General features: G+C 44.0%; 1 protein-coding gene across 1 annotated transcript; it reads right to left on the reverse strand.

The window, feature by feature from the left end:
• Window positions 1-736: 736 nt before the first annotated feature.
• rheb (Ras homolog, mTORC1 binding) lies at window positions 737-20207 on the reverse strand. Its single transcript, XM_012816165.3, has 8 exons — window positions 19906-20207; window positions 14652-14723; window positions 11112-11179; window positions 10719-10801; window positions 7334-7390; window positions 7197-7244; window positions 2952-3033; window positions 737-1479 (listed from the first exon to the last, which is right to left on the reverse strand). Exons 1-8 carry the CDS (start codon window positions 19955-19957, stop codon window positions 1387-1389), a joined length of 555 nt encoding a protein of 184 aa, XP_012671619.1. The 5' UTR covers window positions 19958-20207; the 3' UTR covers window positions 737-1386.
• Window positions 20208-20846: the final 639 nt, after the last annotated feature.

A 20846-nucleotide genomic window follows, 5' to 3' on the forward strand; every position in this document is an offset into this window, starting at 1 on the left:
AGCCATTTTCTCAGGCCTGTGCATCCCTCTGTAACATGAGCATGCCTTCACGCCAATAAGGCACTGACCTTGACACTATATCGCATCAGATGGAGACTTCATTCTTGACCTTAACACTGCATTCTTGAGCGAGTTTTAACCTTGTTATCCTTAATATGATTTTAAAAGCACTGGACAATTCAATAAAATGGTCTTAGTTCATACTCTCAGCATGGTAAATACTTGGCTTATTGTGACCTTCAACATATACATTGATTACATTAGAATTATTTAAAGAATAGGTGGTCTTCTGTATTTACTATATTTGAGTGCAAACCCAGTTTCTAGATAAGGATAGCAGCAGAACGAATAAAACTGAAAACCCTAGGAGAATAGTCAGAGTTGTATCAGAGCATGGAGGAGGCTGAAGCTCTGTAGGATACCGTTAAATGACTCAGAGCTGATATGAAATTTCATTTCTGCCTTTGGTCTACCTCATCAGGTTTTCAACACTCCAGCAACATTAATTATCACTTCCTGTGTGTGTGTGTGTGTGTGTGTGTGTGTGTGTGTGCGTGCGTGTTATGGTGTGATACCAGCTTTCAGTGGCTCTTTTCTCACACTGCAGAGCATTTGCATTTATAGTTCAAGATGTTGTCATCAGTGGAAAGCAGAGATTCTGGTCAGTAGGTTCTTCCACAGCAGGTGGTATTTAGTGGGGTGGCTTAACGCACATTCAAGGCTCCCAAACAGCTGGTGTAGTGAAACAATACGCTGCTTTTTAATGATTACAATCAAAAAAGTTAAAACAACATTCACAGCAGAGAAGAATGAATGAATGCTGGCAACTTTATTGGCCATAATTAGCGTTTTAAGAAATACGATATACAAATTCATAAGGGGAGAAGGGGAGGGAAGGAGGCTTTCAGGTAGAAAAGATGAAAGATGGAGAAGTAAGGCTCAAGATTCACCAGGTTTGGTTTGCAGATGGAGGGGGGGGAAGGAAGGTGGGGTGGGGTGGTTGGGGGGTGGGGAGCAAGAGCAGGAAGAGAGGGGGGGCCTAAGCCAATAGGATTGGTTAACATTACTTCTACAAGTCAACAGAGTGCTTCTCTGTCTCTTCCAAAATAAGAATAAAAAATAAAAAGTGAAAAAAACAAATTCACAAATAAAAAGAAAAAAAAGAAAGTATTAAATATAAAAAAATTATGGTTAAAAGAAAATGCTAATAATGTTTCTATGGAGGAAAAACAGGCAGTTAGCCACTTCAAGTACAGGGATTTCCCAGTGTCCAGTGCTGTGGTGCAGGTTGGTGGGCGGGGATGGGGGTGGGGGGCGAGGGAATGGGGGCTAGAGGAGGATGGAGAGGTCGGCAGGGGGTCGGCAGGGGTCAGGGGTCAGGGGGGTCTACATCAGGGAGCAGGATGTCCTTCCTTGTGGGGCGCCGCCCTCGATCTTCTCTGCCTCCAGGATTATCCTTTTAAAGACCTCCACTGCAGTCTGAGAGATCACAGAGAGAAGAAGAGAGAGATCACCATGTGTGTTTGGATTGCATTTTTGTGATGCATTATTGCACATTATAACATTCAGCTTATACATCATGTGTGTTCAATCGTATAGAATAACCACTGATGATTGCAAAACATAGATACGTTTTTTTTTTCTAACATCCATTTCAGTTGCTGGGTATCCATCCAATTTTTTATGCAAATTTTGACCATTTGAATAGGAAATTGAACCCACAGCTGTTCACACGATAAAGTGTAGATTCATTTTCATAAATGCGCTTAAATATGCAAATTAGTTGGATGGAAACCCAGCTAATGCTAGCCATCAGGATGTTAAGACACTTAGCAACAAAGAGCAACTATAGACAGAGGTCAGTCTGGCAAATGACTCACGATTTTTTTTGATTGCAAATTAACATCTGATGAAATGTATTAGGTTGCCTAACTCAGATTGGCCTTCAACACTTTTGCTGGTTCATGTGTTAACAGAGTTACAGAGCAACATTTACTATTTCATCAATAATGTTGAGCTTAGTGCTCTAAATGTTTCTAAATGTGCTTTAAGCTTTGTGCTCTGTGTTTCTAAATGTGTGAGTGAGTGTGTGTGTATAATTATATATATATATATATATATATATATATATATATATATATATATATATATATATATATATACACACAGTATATATATATATATATATATATATATATATATATCTCCACACACACACACACACGCACACACACACACACACTTAGAAATCTTGTACATCTACACGTGTTCTGGCCTTGTTCCTAGAGCACATACATTCTATCCCCTCTATTCCTGCGAAAATGGATGGAAAAATTAACACACTCGCTGCTCCATCAGGGATCTTTACATCACAGTGGAAACTGGAGCTACAACATTCAATTAGCAGCTTTCCCTTGCCAACCCAGCTCTGCTCCCTGCTCTCTCCTCTCCTCTCCTCTCTCTCCTCTCTCCTCCTGGGCGGGGTGCTTGTGGGGGAGGGGACCAGACATGGCGTGTCCTCAAACGACCCGGACAGGTACTAGAGCGTGTTTTTTATTTGAAATTGTATTACTTGGGGGGGGTCATGAAACACCGGACTTCATTTATTAGTGATTTCAGCTCTGAGCCCACATGCATGTGGATAACAACGTAATCAGAATATAATCACACACACACGCACACACACACACACACACACACACAGGCTGGGCAAGTGCCCTAAATAGACGGTTCTGCAGAGATGTCGTTTCTTGCAAGATGAAATGACTATCGGGTACTCCGCATCCTCCGCATCAATCTGCCTTAACCTTGTTGTGCTGTTTGTCTGTCTGAGAGAGCTCTTCTCTTAGGAGGATGGGAGAGGTTCACCCCTGTGTAGTTAAGAGAGGTAGTCTGCCGACTCCGCCGGCTGGGGCCGTTGTTACGGTGACAGCTAGGAGACAGCTCATTACCTGGTTCTCTTTCGCCGAGGACTCCATGAACGCAGCGTTCCATGACTCTGCCAGGGCTTTGCCCTCTTCACAGCTGATAACACTGAGAGAGACAGAGAGAGAGAGAAAAATAATGAAACCAAAAATCATCATAAGAAGCTAAGAGCTCAATGGCATGGCAGTAGTCGCTTTTGTTTGCCAATTTGTTTACAGAAGATGAGGGCAACACACTAGAATAAAATCTCAATCATCTTTTTACGGTGGATAAAAATGCATTGTCCACCCATTAATGGATTGCAATCCTGATAATGTGTTCACTCAATCTCTGATTAATGAGGCCGCAAAAGAAGCAGCAAATGTTTTTATGCCCCCCCCAGCCCCTCCCCCAAACCCACTGCTCACACCATCACCTTCAATACCTTTATTTATGTGATGTTCTTTAGCTACAGTCCTCAGCGCAACATTCTGCTCTTTACTTCACATAATTGCTAGCTCTGCTGGGCTAACGTTCTAATGTGATTACGGCTCTCCCCCAGCCCTCCATGTCCTATGTGCCTCGTGAGTGATTCTTACAGGGGAAACTCATCCAGCGTCCCATTAAGGGTGCTCAGCGGGTGTGACGGGTTAAAGTGTTTACTATACGTCGCCTATCGACATAAACTTAATGGAGAAATTGATTAATGACGGCTCTACTTCACAGGACACATTCATAGGGCATTTCCTCTCCAGCCCAGCAGAGGCTCAATACATCAGTGATGACTTGCAGATCGGGGCCTTGACCAGGAAGCCATTTCATACTAATTGCTCAATCAAAACGTCGACTGTGTCCTCCAACAAACCTTGAGGTTAGACTTTAGCCAATCAGCAGTAAGGGTAGAGAAACAATCAGCCAATAGTAAGCCGGGCAATTTGTGGTTTGATGCATCTGTGGTTTTCAGCTTCAGTGTTGGAATATAGGAGGATAGAGTATATAGAATGTTGGAATATAGGCTGATACAGTATATATAATGTTGGAATATAGGAGGATATAGTATATATAATGTTGGAGTATAGGAGGATATAGTATATATAATGTTGGAATATAGGCTGATACAGTATATATAATGTTGGAGTATAGGAGGATATAGTATATATAATGTTGGAATATAGGCTGATACAGTATATATAATGTTGGAATATAGGAGGATATAGTATATATAATGTTGGAGTATAGGAGGATATAGTATATATAATGTTGGAATATAGGCTGATACAGTATATATAAATGTTGGAATATAGGAGGATATAGTATATATAATGTTGGAATATACGTAGGTGGATATAGTATCTACGATGGATATGGGAGTGGATGAATTTCCACAACAGGAGGTGTAAACTCGTTTACATCCGCCTCTGCTCTGTTCCTGTGCTCCTAGCCTGCTCTGTGCTGGCATGCTTAAGCGTGTTGTGTTGTGTTTGTGTGAGGCGGTGCCATTATTCCACTGCACGTGTGCCGCAGGTGGAGGCACAGCCGGAACAAAAGCCCTGAGGCAGGCAGAAAGCAACCGCAGCAGCAGCAGCAGCAGCAGCAGCAGCATCATCCTTACTCTACTCCATCCCCCACCGCCGCCCCACCAACCAACCAACCACACCCAAACCCCAAGATGCAACGAGCCAGTGATCGATAAAGAGCACAGAGGGGAAAGGGAGAGAGAGAGAGAGAGAGAGATGGGCACAAACACACACACGGGCACATGCTCGTATGAATGTATACACATGCTGACTAACACACACAAACACACACACACACACACACACACACACACACACGCTGACTAACACAATCACACACACACACACCAGCAGCTTAATTGGAGCCTGCAGTTTGTGCCGGTCCTGCCGATCTATAAATAGCAGCAATGCCAGAAACACTGCAAGGCTCTGTACAATTTCCCCCTGAACGTATGCAAGAGCAATCCTAAGCATGAGCTTGCATGTCAGCAAGCGAGTGTGTGTGCGTTTTCCCTGTTCTCATTCAGTGTGTGTGTGTGTATGTGTAAGTAAGAATGCCTGGGTTTATGCCAATGAGAGTGAATAAGTGTGTGTGTGTTCGTGTGAGTGAGAACGCCTGTGTGTAAGCTAATGAGAGCAAGAGTGTGTGTGTGTGTGTGTGTGTGTGTGTCACAGAGAAAGCGTGTCTAAATGTGTTAATATGTGAGTGTGTGTGCGTTATAATACATATATTTGACAGCAGAAGAGTACAGAAAAAGATGGCCTTTTAGAGGCTCCAAATAGCATACAATCAAGGCCAATTACCATACATTACACCACTAAATACCACCATTCAGCAAATTCTTTTGCTGAGCATAAATAGTCATGGTCTCTCAACACTGTAGCACACACTTCTCAATCTAGGAGAGACCATAATAGACGAGAACGATTCACAAACTCCAGGTTGCTCTGGCAACACAAGCCAAACAGGAGGCGCAAGGGTCACACAGTACACATGGGATTCCTTTTAACTGACATCACATCCTGTAAACGAAGGTGATTGGGGGGTGGGATCATCAACCTCCTGCTGCTCCACTTCCTGTTTGCTCTGGTTTGTGAAGGACTATTAAAGTTTGACCCATTTTTATCCGCCTTGGCCCCCGTGGTGCTCCAGAATATCAGCCGGGCCAAACGGACATTTTGACTCTGCCATGGCATGGAAAGACACTGCAGAATCTCGAGGGGGAGAATAGCACTGAATAAACACCAAGGTCAACCCAGTTGGACAAGGTCAACCCACTTGGACAACCCAGTTCAACTACTAAACTGAACTAGCATTGTTCTAATGTGTGCTTCTGTGCATTTTACGCTTTTTCAGACATTTCAGATAATTTTCAATGTCATACTGTTCTGCCTGGTCAATGTCGTTGCACTGAAACAAACCCCTGAAGTTATTCTAAACACTCTAAAACTGTGACCCATTTTAGCTGAAACAAACCCCTGAAGTTATTCTAAACACTCTAAAACTGAAACAAACCCCTGAAGTTATTCTAAACACTCTAAAACTGTGACCCATTTTAGCTGAAAGGGCCCTCTGTGCCACTGCAGAGAATCAGCCAGGCCAAAAGTGGATTTTTAGCTCTAATGACATGTATGGGTCTGCCTGTGACTCCCAACAGTGGAGCAGCAAGAATCTAGGACTAGGGCCGAGCTCACTGAGCACATCTACTGACAGAATGTATATCACTATAGATAAATCGGCCGTCTATGCATTGAAACGCTAGGTCATCCTGTGAATATTGAAACATACAGGAGAGTCCCGTCATATTGGTCTCTCCTCTTCCCCACTTCCACCCAACTACCTCTCCCTTCCCTCCATCATATCTGAGACCTCACAGGCAAACCCTCTGTGTGTGTGTGTGTGTGTGTGTGTGTGTGTGTGTGTGTGTGTGTGTGTGTGTGTGTGTGTGTGTGTGTGTGTGTGTGTGTGTGTGTGTGTGGGGGGGGGGTCCTTCCCTTAGATGGAGGCACAACACTGGATGCAGAGTTGGAGTGGGATGGGGATTGGTGTGTGTGTGTGTGTGGCAGGGGGACGTGAGAGAGGACATCAGCACTGGTTCCCAGTGAGAGGGGCTCAGGGCCCCAGCGGACTCGTTGGGCTCTGGGGGGCCGTGGGGAATTGAGAAGAGCGAGTGGCAGATGCACTCTCCCTCCCCCGGATCGCTGGAACGCGAGAGTAACGCGTGTTAACCCACAGCAGATGAACTTAAGAGACGTTCATTAACCGCCAGCCGTTATGAAAATAATAACAAAAGCTCATTCTCTTACAGCCCCCTTGACAGTGATTGACACACGACAAACTGCTTCAATTTATTATCTATAAAACAATCTCCCCAGGGCCAGAAGAAAGATGGATTTTTCAATCTGCTAATGGCCCACGTGAGATAAATTAAGTTCCACACGCGATTTGGGCTTAAAACATGCCCTATTAAATCTAATTGAGTTCATGCCTCTCAACAGAGATCTGTAAAAGAGTTCCACTGCTTCTCCTTGTCCATTACGGTTTAACCATAATAGCTACTCCTTAATGATAAGTGAATTTCTATATGCCGCACGCCGCTCATATGACGCCACCGAGAATAGTATAGGCTTTGTGCTTTTTTGACCACATCCTTATCTACAAGATTTTCCTTCTAAAGAATTGGTGTCTGGTGATTTTTATTTGTCTTGGTTGGGGTGCGTGTGTGTGTGTGTGTGTGTGTGTGTGTGGTGTAATGATCAAAACACTGCACCTACCGTTCCATGTGAAGATCTTTCTTGTTTCCCACCAACATTATTGGTACTCTAAAAAAAGAACACGAGAAGAACATTTTACTCTGTTAAGTCCATTAAAAGCTAGAACAGAGGATGAGCATTAAGACAAACATACTTACTGTACTTTTCCCACCATATCCAACAGCTTTTCGTGGATAACTTTTACTACTTCAAAACTGAAAGACAAAAAAAAGGAAAGCATTTAAAAATCTGATGTAGCAGGTTAAATCGACCCGTGAACAAAACCTGGCTGTTCACAGACCAAGCTATACCACAGGGGATCAAAAGTACAAACAAAAACAACAACTACTTTAATTCTTGTAGGCATCCCACAGAACAGCTGAAGCAAATGATTATTAACAGCATTTAGTCTTTAATTTACCCAAAACCAGGGCCACTCACCCATATACTCCAAACATATCATGTGGAAATGAGTGATTTGTATGCTCAAAGAGGCATTCTCGGGGCCAAAAGCCAAAATCTGCTCGACTGTACAGTGGCTTTGGAATATCTGAAAGCTGACCTACAGTATACAGGGCGGAAGAAATGCATAGGTTGAGATTCAACTCAATTGGATTTATTTGAAACACGTTGGACGGAGTCACACAATGACTGCCTTTGCGACGTAAATACTAGTTAGGCAGAGCTCTTCTAGAGGCAGGTCACGTCTCAACACAATCAACTCCGGTTTAGAAGCTGCAGAAAGTAACAGTGGTTTAATACTGATACAAGACCATTCATAGAAGTTCAAGCTGATAGGAGTTACACGCTGACCTTTCCTGGTCAAATTATCCGTGAAAGGAGTGAAACCAGGACGAGCTCCAGAGTAAAGTAGTCGGTGGGTCTAAATTACTGTAGCTCTTTGTGTTAGACAGGGAGATATTAGCAGCCATCTTTAAAGCCGAGGTCAGTAAGGTCTTAGCCTACCGCGGAGCTCATTTTCACACAAACCAGGCTCATAAACATCAACATCTCAAAGCTGACAATGACAGCCAAAGTTCAAGTGCGAAACACAGTCATGGCGAGAAACACTTAGATGCTCAGAGTCTGGTGCCAGTGAGTTTCACAGCGGCAGACTGATTCACAAGGGCGCTGTTAAAGGCTCCTGACATTGTCTGGGCCTGTGCCATTGTTGTTGCGTCAATAGAAAGTCAATTAGATGCAGGGTATCCGATAGCCGTGCACTCAGTGACTCGGGCCTCGCATCCGGCAGCTAAGGTCTTACCAGGCTGAGCAGGCAGACGAGAGGGGATCACTGACCAGCCCATCAGTAATAGCGACCTCTACTTCTTCACCTGGACTTTTAATGAAGCTTAATGAGAGGCTATCACTGTGTAGTTGGACTACGGAGAACAGAATGAAAGATAACACACACTAGAACTAGAATATATATTTTTCTTTTTCATGAAATCTTTCCCTCGGTTGTATTTTCCTCCCTTAACTGTTCAGCACCCCAGCAACCCTTGGTGTACGTCCTTCTCCATCATATACTGGGAACTCAGTGACCTGATGTTAGGTCTGGGTTAGGTTTGGGCAGGACTTGTACTTCAGGTTAATGAGTAAAAAGTAACTAACCATGACTTCAACATTATGAGACATGGTATGTCAACCTTAAGAGAAAAATTGCTTCAAGGAACGGCTGCTGGCATGCATTAGTGTCAGATTTGTCTTTCTTGCTTGTTATATCCAGAAAACCCCATTCATTTTCAGCATCTCTGCCCGCGAAGCTGCGGTATAATTACAGTGTGTTTGTCTGCAACGCGGCCCCCTGCGTTTGCCTTACTCAGGTAAACTCTGCGGTTGCAGAGCCAGCAACTGCACACACAGTTTCAGTAATGACCGCCCGCTGCTGCTGCGGCTTTTTATTTCAGCCTGTCCACTGATGGGAAAAAAGGAAAGAAAAAAAAAAAAAAAAAGGAAAAACAAATAATTCCATTGAGGCACTAATGCAGTCTGATGTAATACAGAGGGGGGGGGAGCCCTGGAAGTCCAGTTTCCAGGGAATCTTTCTCCTGAGAAAATGGACCGGGACCTTTTAAAAAAAGAAAAAAGGATCCTTGCCCTTCCAAGGCTCAGGGGGATCGTGGGATTCCGCCACAAGACCATTGATGAGAACATACGGAGAAGATCAGCCATTTCTCTGCAGCGGCAAGGTTCAAGACAGAATATGCACATATTGGGTGTGTGCTTCTATGCAAGTGTGTGTGTGTGTGTGAGAGAGAGAGGTCGTAGGGACATAGAGAGATATGGCTATTAGGCTGAGGTTCTATATTTAATGGCCTGATCAAATATGTGCCTTAAGGGAGCTTTAGTTTCCTATTAGTGGCCATAGCCTGGCTCTCATATGGAGATAGAGGAAAAAAAAGCGAAACGATGAAACAATTCCAGAGTACTGTAAGTGAGACAGAAAGAGAAGACAGGGAGCCAAGGAGATAGAGAGAGCAGATGAGCTGTTCAAATAAAAAGGTGAGGAAAGTGGCTATACACACACACACACACACACACACACACACACACACACACACACACACACACACACACACACACACACACACACACACACACACACACACACACACACACACACACACACACACACACACACACACACACACGGTGTGATGCATGTGGTGAAGAAGAAAAAAAAAAGCAGAAGGGTAGAAAATAAAGAAAAGGAGGGTGAGAGAAGGGAGATGGGTGGAAGACAGGGGGTGGGGGCGGATGGACAGAGAGAGAGAGAGAGACAGAGAAAGAGAGAAGCCAGAAGTCATTTCACATTATTTCATCTCCAGTTGATGCTGAGAGAATGGGGAAAGCTGTCGGTCTGTGTCTGAATACAGGGCACACCCCACACAGGTATGGGTAAAGGCAAAGACCACCCAGGATGGAAAAAAAAGAAAAGAAAAATCTTGCAGTCACTGCGACCATCTCAGCTGGCAGACATAGGTCAGGAAGTGAACGCCCACCCAGCAGTCTATATGTAGTCATGTCACTATACCTCGACATGATGTGTACAGACACGCAGCAGTATATATGTAGGGATGTCACTGTCCCTCGACATGATGTGTACAGATATCCCCCTCAGCAGATATGAAAGGTCCGTGTGGCCGTTGAGGTCATAGGTTTGATTCCCATGGGGGCACATACACACAAAGATGGAATACCGATCAAACCCTACCTGTACCCAAAGGAATTCAGTACTGTTCCTTTACTTAGACTCTAAGGGTGACACTCCTGCTGGGGCTGCATCTTTGGGTGAGAACACCTGAAATCTTTTTGATGACTACAAGGATACCTGTTCCAATGTTTTGATTTATTTCTTGAGATGAAAGGAAGGTATTGAGTGGTGCCTGGCACAATTTCAGTCAGATTGTGCTGCTGGCCAGAAGTTCCATCAAAAAGGGTGAGAACTGCTAAATCATTCCCTGGTATGATACTGAAGCCTTAAAAAGAAGTCTTAAAAACCTAGACAAAGTGTAAAAATGATGATGGTGATGAACCTACCTTTTATTTGACGTAACAGAATACACCAAAATGTAACCATTGATGTCTATGGAGTAGGTCTGTGGGAAGATTGAGTATTCGTCCTGAAAAAGAAGGAGTCTATTAAAATTGATTCAGTTGATGTGAAAGTATGCAGCTTATCCACACATCAGAAAAATACCATTAAAAAAAATGTAAAAAGTAAAACTTCTGTCACTGCTTCAAAAAATGCAAATGCATAATCTGTTTTACACAATAACGAGTGTTCTCTAGGGTGCTCTAAGTAGGGTTGAAGCAACTGATACAAAATGATAAATAAACAAATGGATTTCAGTCATCAATCAAAATGTTAAAATGTAGCCAAGAGAAAAGTCCCCTCTAATCCTCTGTGTAGTGGTTAATGATGCGGCTTACCTGGCCTGCTGTGTCGACCAACTGCAGATGGTACTCCTGACCATTGACTGTGATCATTTTTGTAAATGCTGTGAAGACAGACAGAGAGAAAAAGAGAGAGAAAGAGAGGAGAGAGAGAGAGATCATCAGAGGAGTAGAGAGAGAGAGCGAGAAATAGAGGCAGGGCGAAGAGGGAGGCAAAGAGAGAGAAAGATAGGAAGAGAGAGACGCATGGTCAGAATTAAAAGAAGGCTGAGCTGACGATGCCTGGTCATCTGCAGAGCTCAGCAGCAGAGGGGAATCAATATGCTAAGCGCTAACGTTCCCCTAATGCTACGAGAAATATGGACACACTAGGCTATCAATCTCCGCTCCTTTTAAAACACTCTGTGGCGAACGTGCACTTGAGTCACAGACAGACAAGGGATTAAAGATGTTTAATGTTTAATGAATGGATGATGGCTAAACTTCAAACAAATATACATCTGTGAAGACAACTTTTTGCAATCCGAGGGAAATGTATGCTTAATGATCCTTCATGTAGCGCTGTGAAAGTGGCAGACAGGACCACCTCAAAATCAAGATGTGGTCAGAAGAAGCTGTTTGAGGGAACCGCCATTCTCCCTGGACTGCATCATCAGGCCTCTGTGGCTTAGAGAATATAGTGTGTGTGTGTGTTTGCCTGTGTGTGTGTGTGTGTGTGTGGCTAGCAAACGACACCAATATCATTACTCAAGACTCCAGAAGGCTCAATGAGAGCAAAAACCCATCTTCCTTCCTTCAGCCCCCGCTCTGCAAATTAGCAAGTCAAATTAGCAACGGAGAACTGTCCATTCATCACAGGCAACAGCACCAGCCAGCCAGGCAGCCAGCCTCTCTCCTCTGCACACTCACCCAGGACTCCGACATCAGAGCACAGGAACTGCACTGCTCAGAGTGCAGCCAGGACTACCACACACCACTTGTCAATCTCAACATCAAACCGAGAGCAGAATGTTATGCATATGTGTATGCTTGCCTGTTCCGTCTAGCAAGGCTGACACAAGTGAATGAACGTACACCACAAAGGGAGACATCGCTTGTGGAAAAAAAAAAGATGTGAGGGGGCATGTTTGTAGATTGCAAAAGGAAACGTGTTTTTCTATTTATTTATTCAATAAACAAAGAATGGGGCTTCTTCAGATCCAGGAATCACAGCACAAGCACGTCGATGTGTTTGAATGGGAGAGAATGACTCAAATGTGGGTCAGAATGCGCCAAATGACTGATTAAATATGTAAGGATGTTCCATACTCCGACTGTGACCCCACATGACTGCGACGAGGCAAAAAAGAATCTGCGCATGTCCATTCCTCATCCTGACGACTCCATTCACTACTCAAGCTAATAGCTGCAGGCTACATTCACAAACAACGCGGTTGCAAGGCCACGGTCACATATAATCCATGTGGTACTGTTTCAGAAGCAGCACTGTGATGGACATTATGCAGAGCGCCGTACAACGGTGAATCAAGCTGGCACAATGTGTGTGTGTGTGTGTGTGTGTGGGGGGGGGGGTTACAAAATGGCTACAGTGACTTTTATAACTCTTGATTATGACTCAACTGTTCCAGGGAGCTGCTCTCTGCGGCGTATTGGGATAATAAGAATGAGGTTTTGGAGACGGAAGGGCGGTTTAAGAGTGGGATAAATGCCAAGCGTTCGAGAAGGCTGCCCTTCAAACACAGGCACGAATGCAGCTGTCCAGGTGAAGAACTTATGCGTGCCACGCAAGTGAGCACACAGACAGACAGACAGACAAGAAAAGAGAGAGAGAGACTCAGTGGCTGGGTGGCTCAGATAGCTGAGGAGGCCATTAACCTCAGCTGCCTGATAAGAACAAGGCTACTGCCATGCTTCAGTGAAATTCCTCTGCTCTCTAAGATGAGACACGTTCTTCAGCCTCGTTCTCCTTCCCTCTCCTTCCCTCTCCTGCCTCATGCTCTCTGCCGCACAGCTGCCTGTCCGTCTGTCTTTCCGATGACCTCTGTCCCACCGGTCTGAGAAATCTCTCTCTCTCTCTTCTCTCCTCTCTCTCTCTCTCTCTCTCTCTCTCTCTCTCTCTCTCTCTCTCTCTTCTCTCTCTCTCTCTCTCTCTCTCTCTTCTCTCTCTCTCTCTCTCTCTCTCTCTCTCTCTCTCTCTCTCTCTCTCTCTCTCTCTCTCTCTCTCTCTCTCTCTCTCTCTCTCTCTCTCTCTCTCTCTCTCCCCTTAGTTACTAGGAATCTTTCTAAGAGGAAGCACATCATTCGGTGATTCGGTAGAGCCGAGCCCAAATCCAGACATCGAGGCACATATTCTGACGCACGAGGCTTCTGATTAACGACGGGCTCTCTGCTTGCTTAGCTGGCGAAGATGATGCGCAGAGATAAGGCAGTCTAGAGTACGTCACAGACCATGTCGCTGAACGTCACGCCTGTGTCAAAGTCAGCACCCGCACAGCACAGTAGACTCCCCTTACTACAGAAAGCCACGTGGTCCAAAAAGAAGTCTGTGTGCTCCCTGCGTATTTCACTGAAGACGTCCCCAACAAGCACAGGCTGGGGTTACAGAGTGACTGTGCAGGAGCCATTGTGGTCTGCAGGCTTGTTAAGGTGTGCCGCCCTGATCCATCTGAATCATGGCATTACCTCATAAAACCCTGGAGCAGGGGGCACCGCGCCGCCACCTAAGCCTACAGATTTGGAAAATGGCACTCAAGCAGGCTTAGAACACGGCATGCCAGCCTCTGAAGGATTTCATTCAAGTGGAGAAAAAAGAAAAAAAGAAAAAAAGAAAAAAAGAGACGTTCCTAAAAATAACCCACGTTACCTTTACTGGGTTTGTGCATGGGAGCACTTCAAAAGTCGTGGGCCCCGGTGACAGACGCTCATTCACAGAGTAGTCTGCCATGAGTCCTGGTGCTAAAATAAACGATTCCTTGTTTTGGTAATATGGTGGTCCCATTTTTTTATTGATTTTTTTTTTTAATCTAAAAGCCCTCTAAACAGACATAGAGGAGCTAGTGATACAATCTGGCCGCCATGGTAACTGCCGTACACATACAGTTGTTTGTGCTTGGACTCGATGAACCAGGCCCTGCGGTACACATATATCTTCTAAATGGCTCCTTGTGGCGAGCCTGGCTCCCAAGTAATGGGTAAGAAATGCTAATTCGGGGCAGAGCGGAGCCATTGTGCAGGAGAATGACTGAGTCGGCGCTTGTGTGAGGCACTTGTAGCCCAGCGAGACTAGCCATCAATGAGGAAAACGACCACAACAGGATTGCACCTGGCTCACTTCCAAAACCTGGATTTCTGTGCCAATGGCGTCAAGCTGAGAGGCAGGGAGAAGAGGAGGAATGGAGACTGCAACATGGTGGACACACGGACACACACACGGACACACACACACACACACACACACGGACACACACACACACACACACACACACACACACACACACACACACACACACACACACACACACACACACACACACACACACTGCTTGGAGGATCATTGGACTGATCATTTATACTTACTGTTTTCTATGGTTGGGTCATAAGAGTCCACAAACTGGCCTTCCACAAACTGTATTGTCAAAGAGGACTTCCCTGCAGTGACAGAAAATGAAACAAAGTTAATGCGTTCTTAAAGGCTTTGCTCCATAATGTAGGGCAAGTAACACTGCGTAAAAGCTAAGCCCATCATTTGCACCGGAGTTTCACATCAAAGGTTACACAGAATCAATATGATACACATCACATAGCTATGTCTTACGTGTTGTCTATATGCAGCACATTATGTTTCACGTAAAAGGCTAACAGGTTCAGTTTTAAACGTGTAAAACCAAATTGTGAATCAAATAACAATTGTGTTGTTCAACCAATACATATATTTCAGTACATGTTAGGCTGAATATTCAGGATAGTACCACGGTTCCTCTCTCATCATTCCCCAGCATCAGTACCAGCATGAGTATGGTAGAGTAGGAGGGCGCTAGTCTGCCCAGCTCATAGTATCTGCTGTCCACCCGTGCAGAGTAGAAATGTCCTGTAGCTTGTTGCTATAACAACGGTAAGATCACGTTGGCATCCAGTGTATATGTGTGTGTATGTGTAGATGTGGATTCTCATTCACACAGAAAAGCCCAGAGGGAGAGTGGTTCACTCAACATTGGAAATACAACTCATGCGAGGCGGAACTGCACATCGATTTGATCCTTTACGTTGCCGAATGAATGGCACAAAAAAAGAAAATACCCATCCCCCTCTCGCTCTCTCCCTCAGCGCAGACTAAGACACATCAAAATATTCTACTTTTTGCACAGAATAATGATTTTCCATGGCTCGAGTTTTTCATGCTTGAGAGATATGGATCAGAGGGGGGTGCTGATGCTGTTCCTGGCAGGCTCAGAGGATGCTGCCGAGCACTGTATAGGCAGGGGCAGACTAGGAGAGCTAACAGCATGGTGGACAGAGGCCAGGATGACTGTACTGTACTGTATGTTTTAATGAAGATGCACAGAAATTCAAGTGTTCTTTTCCCTCTCTCAAGGGGCTATAAATAGGCACTGCGACAGAATGATGTCGAGAGAGAGAGAGAGAGAGAGGTAAGTGAGCAGTGTTCAGGTAGCGCACACACATGGAGTGGCTGTTCAGCTGGCGCCATACATGACCTCGAAAAGAATAGCAGAACCCAGATGTGGGCGTTAGATTAGCCTGGTGACGACCGGAGGGGTCGCGAAAACACACAGTGACCCTCCACAGGAGAGGTATGGAGAGAACGGTGTGCCCTCCTACGCGGCTGTTGCTGAGGATGGGAGCTTTAATGAGCGGAGGAGTGGAATCTCTCCATCTGCGGCAGCCTTTTCCTGCGTGACGTCAGAGGGCAGAAGAGGGAACAGCAATTTTAGCTGCATCTTTCTGATCATCATGTGGGAGACTGAGCCTCAGAAGAAGTCCCTGGTTAGTTGAACCTGGTGGTGAGATGCACCTCTAATAAGACGAGCCATCCTGACAGAGGCAGCAACACATATTGATTATCAATGTTAACGCAGTCACCTTCGCACACATCGACCAAGCCTTTCTTTTCAAACAGCTCACTTGCATATTAATTCTCGATGACATGGAACTGACTAGACTAAGATCTTTCAGATGAGAATAAGAAAAAGTGGAGGTTTTGGGCAGGTTCAAAGACCCTGTTCCACAGTACTCTGCATTGCATTCTGCTCATCCACAGAGCAAGTGCTTTGACTTTAACTTTATGAGCATTAGGCTGATGTAGGCCAGGCCTGTATGTAAGCCACACCTCCGGCTGTGATAGTGCCATCACCTTGGCCCATCAGCCACTCGCAGCAAGGTTAGAGAGGGGTCCTGTCCTTGAAAGGTGCATTGGAGTGCTTGGCCTTTCTTTCCCACATACCAGCCTCAGTTCTATTCACAAGGATAAATATAATGCTTTCTGAAACATTCTATACTCAGACAACAAACACACGAGTAAAATGTAGTTTCGCAAATAAAAACGTTCCCAAAATCTCTCTATTTTAATTGACAAGGAAGAGGAGACCAAATATTATACAGTTTTCCCCCCTAAATTGCAATCCAAATATCCTGTTCATTGGATGGCGTGTGCAGCAGTTTCATTGCCTGTGCTGCACACGTCATATCAGGACTAGCACAGTGAGGAGTAAGGTTGCATTAAAGGTACAGTGTGTAGGATTTAGGCGGCTCTCTTAGCAGAAATAGAATATAGTATACATAATTACGTTTCGATTAGCCTATAATCATCTGTAACTACGAATCGCTGTACTTTTGTGAGCTTAGAATGAGCCTCTCACATCTACATAGGTCATCTTCCACGGAGGCCACCATGTTGTGTTTCTACAGGAGCCCAGAACGATCAACGCTGGCTCTAGAGAGGGTGCCAGCTTGATTTGGTGTTGCCGATTGAAAGACGAAGATGAAGACCAGTGGTCGTTGGTGCTGGTTAACCATTTTGTGTCGTGAGAGATATGAAAACCCAAATTTTGTCAAATGGAAGATGAACATACTTATTATTTAGCGCCAGAAAAACCAAGGGCACCTGAATCCTTGTTGTCAAAGAAGCGAAAACATGTAGCAGAACGAAACTGGGACAGGCGACGACAAGGATAAACATTGATGTGGCCTTTCCCAGATGGACATCACTGATGGACAAATGAGCTCAAATAACCACTGTACAATTACTCCCGCAATCTTATTTATTTTATTCTCAAATAAAATATACATCCCACCCTTACTGTATAACTGTCATACTCTTACCGTTTAAAATGTATCCCTCCACTTCTTTGCACTTTTTGTTGTATTTACAATTCACAGCTCCTGTATATAGCCATTCTTCCTTGTATATACTATATACTTCTTAGACCGTTGCACTGTTGTGTTGTTTTGTGTTGTGATGTATATTTTGTGTAAGTACACTGAGAGCCACTTTACCCGGAGTAAAATTCCTTGTTTGTGCAAACTTACTTGGCCAATAAACCTGATTCTGATTCTGATGTTTTGAGAGTGCCGTCAAAGTTGCCTGTTTCGTCACTTCACAAATACATTTACATTTAGTCATTTAGCAGACGCTTTTGTCCAAAGCGACGTACAAGGGAGAGAATAGCAAATACAGTCCATGGGAGCTATGGCCTATAGTTTTATAGACTAAATAATTAGATACAATTTCTAAAAATCTATCTATCTATTATGGCTACGCTTACGAAAAAGAACTATGGTAATACTAATAACGGTCATTTAATAGCATTTATTGGTCTACATGCAAGGCAAGTAAGTGGTTTCAGCTAGATGGCAAGTTCATTTAATGCAACAGTAGCTAAACAAAAGACTAAAATGTCAAGTTTTCATTGACTACAATTAGACTAAAATACCTGGTTTCCTTGGACTAAGACACGACTAAAATGCCCAGAGTTTAAGTCATCTAAAACTTGACTAAAAAAACAGGATAAGGTTGACTAAATACAATAAAATCTAACAAAGACATTTGACAAAATGAACACTAGTTTCATGTAGCTTGCAAGTTGATCTTTTTAGATTTGGCACCTTGCGTAACCGTGCAGGTCTCTGTGCAACTCTGCAGCCATTTCACATCCTAAGAGTGGCCAGATAAGGCTGTGGTGCTTGGATGCACAGCATCCACTGTGACTACACATCGAGACAAGCCTTCAAGTCATGGAGACCATCCACCCCAGAGATGGCAGCCAAATCATGTGTGGCGTGATGCAATGTTCGCATGCCCTCTGCACTGGGTTTAACCAGCAACCTTAACCTTTGTGTCTTTGTGTGTGTGTGTACGAAGAACACGCTGTTCACTGGCCTCATGTCCTATGTGCTATGTCTTAAGATGCTCAGCAACACCTATGAGTCATGTCACACAAGACACATACACTGTGTGCTGCAATGACGCAGACACACACACACATCTATAGCAACACACACCTTTATCTACACACGTCTATAGCAACACTGCAGGCTACAACTTTCAAGTCTGGCCAATTACAAACATGTATTAATATAATTCAACTCAACCATGTCAGATAAAAGTCCTCCGGTCTCTAACATCTAACATCACTAGTTACTGTTGTTTATTATTACTGTTTGAAGCATTACTGATAAGTAAAATAACAGTAGCCTACAACAAGGCAGACACCTTGACTACAGCTCAAAGAAAAGATATCTGGTGAAATGAAGACCAGACAGCGAAGTGAGGCAGCTAAACAAGGCAGACAAAAGACAGTCTCCCATTATCACGGTGAATGGAACATGTGTACGGTACGACAATGTGTGAATGAGAATTCTAGTGGGAAAACCTGCTTTGAGCAGGCGCCAGATGACTCTTTTATTGGAAATAACGAGGATATGTCTACGACTGTTCAGAACAGGGCCCTTAGAACATATTCCTCCAAAGTGGAGCTGTGGGGGAGTTTTTGTCTTTGAACACGTCTGCTGGGAATCTCTACCTGCAGCGTTGCCGTCTGTGGTGAGCCCGCCTCATCCTATTTAGACAATTATAATACATGTTCGTTTGCAACACGGGCCCATTCACGATATGGTGCCATGTTAGAAGTGAATCACTCCAGAATTATATAATGAGATGCTGCACATCCTCTGAAAGGAGAACAAGCCTAAAAGATGCAGTAACGGTCACGAGATGTTAATCAATTACAGTTGACACCCAATATTGTGATGTCGCTATTTAAATCCCAATTAAAAACGAAAAAGTTGTCACTTTGTGTGTTTTGCTATTTATTTTACATTTTCTCCCGAATGACTGGATGATGCACCGTTCATATAATATATGTAAATGATCACAGCCCCGTAACCTCGTCGGTGTCAGGCTATCTACCTGATCTACCTGAGACCAGTTTCGCATTATGTAATTCTGTCACAGATCCACATGGACCGTTCAGCCCCGGGAACATTGAGTACATGTAATGTTAACGACCCAGACGATTTATTCGACACAAGGTTGACTAAAGACGGTGGGCCGTCAAGCTGTGGCATGAAACAGTCCCCACCTGACTGGTATTTTATAGACACGCTGGAAGCTGAAGTCCTTGGTAACTTCCACTTGAGTGACATTCAGCTGATGCGTTCACACACGAATCAATGGACTGGCAGTAGACATGATTTAAGCGGTAAGCTCGCTAGTAAGACTTAAGTGCTTACAATTACGGGCAACGTGTACTCCGTATCTCTCAGCAGATCTAAACGACATTGTTGACGACCAAAGAAGACTCAATCGCGTACTTACCAACGGATCTGTATCCCAGAACAGCAATTTTTCGGGATTTCGGCTGCGGCATCTTTTTCCTAGCAGCGACACCACATCAATATCGACATACAGAGGCCTGTTGGACACCCCAAATTAATCTAAACTAAAAACTGACCCACTGCTCACACTTCACCCCACTAAGCACGACAAAATGAATAAATATCTGCTATTTAAGACAGAATTTGACAATTTAACGAAAAGGTAGCCGTGCATCTGTATCCTCTGCGTCACTCCCCAAAGCAATCCAACGTGAATTATTCAGTATATGCCCTTCGTTGATTGGTTGAAGTCACACCGTTAGGCGGACCTGTCTCTAATTTATCATCAGCTATTGGAGGAAGAATCTTCCTTATTTTCCTAGCGGGGGGTTCCATTGGATGTTAGGAGTTGTCACTGATGACAAGTTGGAGATACCACCACTACAACAATATTTTTTTTGTGTTGAAAACGCCAGCTGCCATATTTTACTCGTTGGAGATGTTTCACCTGATACGAAGAAATATAAATACATTTTAAGGTGTGTTGTTAGCTGCGAATTTAAAAAGTTAGCTGACTGAAGCACAAGTTAGCACATTCATTATTTCAGTAGACTACCGTTACACATTGGCTTTCGCATGGGTGTAGTTTCACGTTTTAGTTCACGACTTTACCCAAGTGTACTGTGTGCAGTCACACATTTCTGAATATCACCTCTCTTGATTTTTAATTGTTTACATATTTGATATGTACTCTTTGGTAGAGTTATACAGTTAAATTTCAGCTTGGTAAACGTAAGGACAATCCATTTTAACTCGTGAGATGGTCTTTGCTACCATCTACTGGTGAAGGATAATAAAGGTATCAGGGTCGGATATCCCTAATCAGCCTAATTGAAGTCACACATGACAGATGCCCTCTTGTGGTTGATTAAGGATTTGCAG

The sequence above is a fragment of the Clupea harengus genome, chromosome 17 (genome assembly GCF_900700415.2).
Source record: "Clupea harengus chromosome 17, Ch_v2.0.2, whole genome shotgun sequence".
Classification (NCBI taxonomy): Eukaryota; Metazoa; Chordata; class Actinopteri; order Clupeiformes; family Clupeidae; genus Clupea; species Clupea harengus.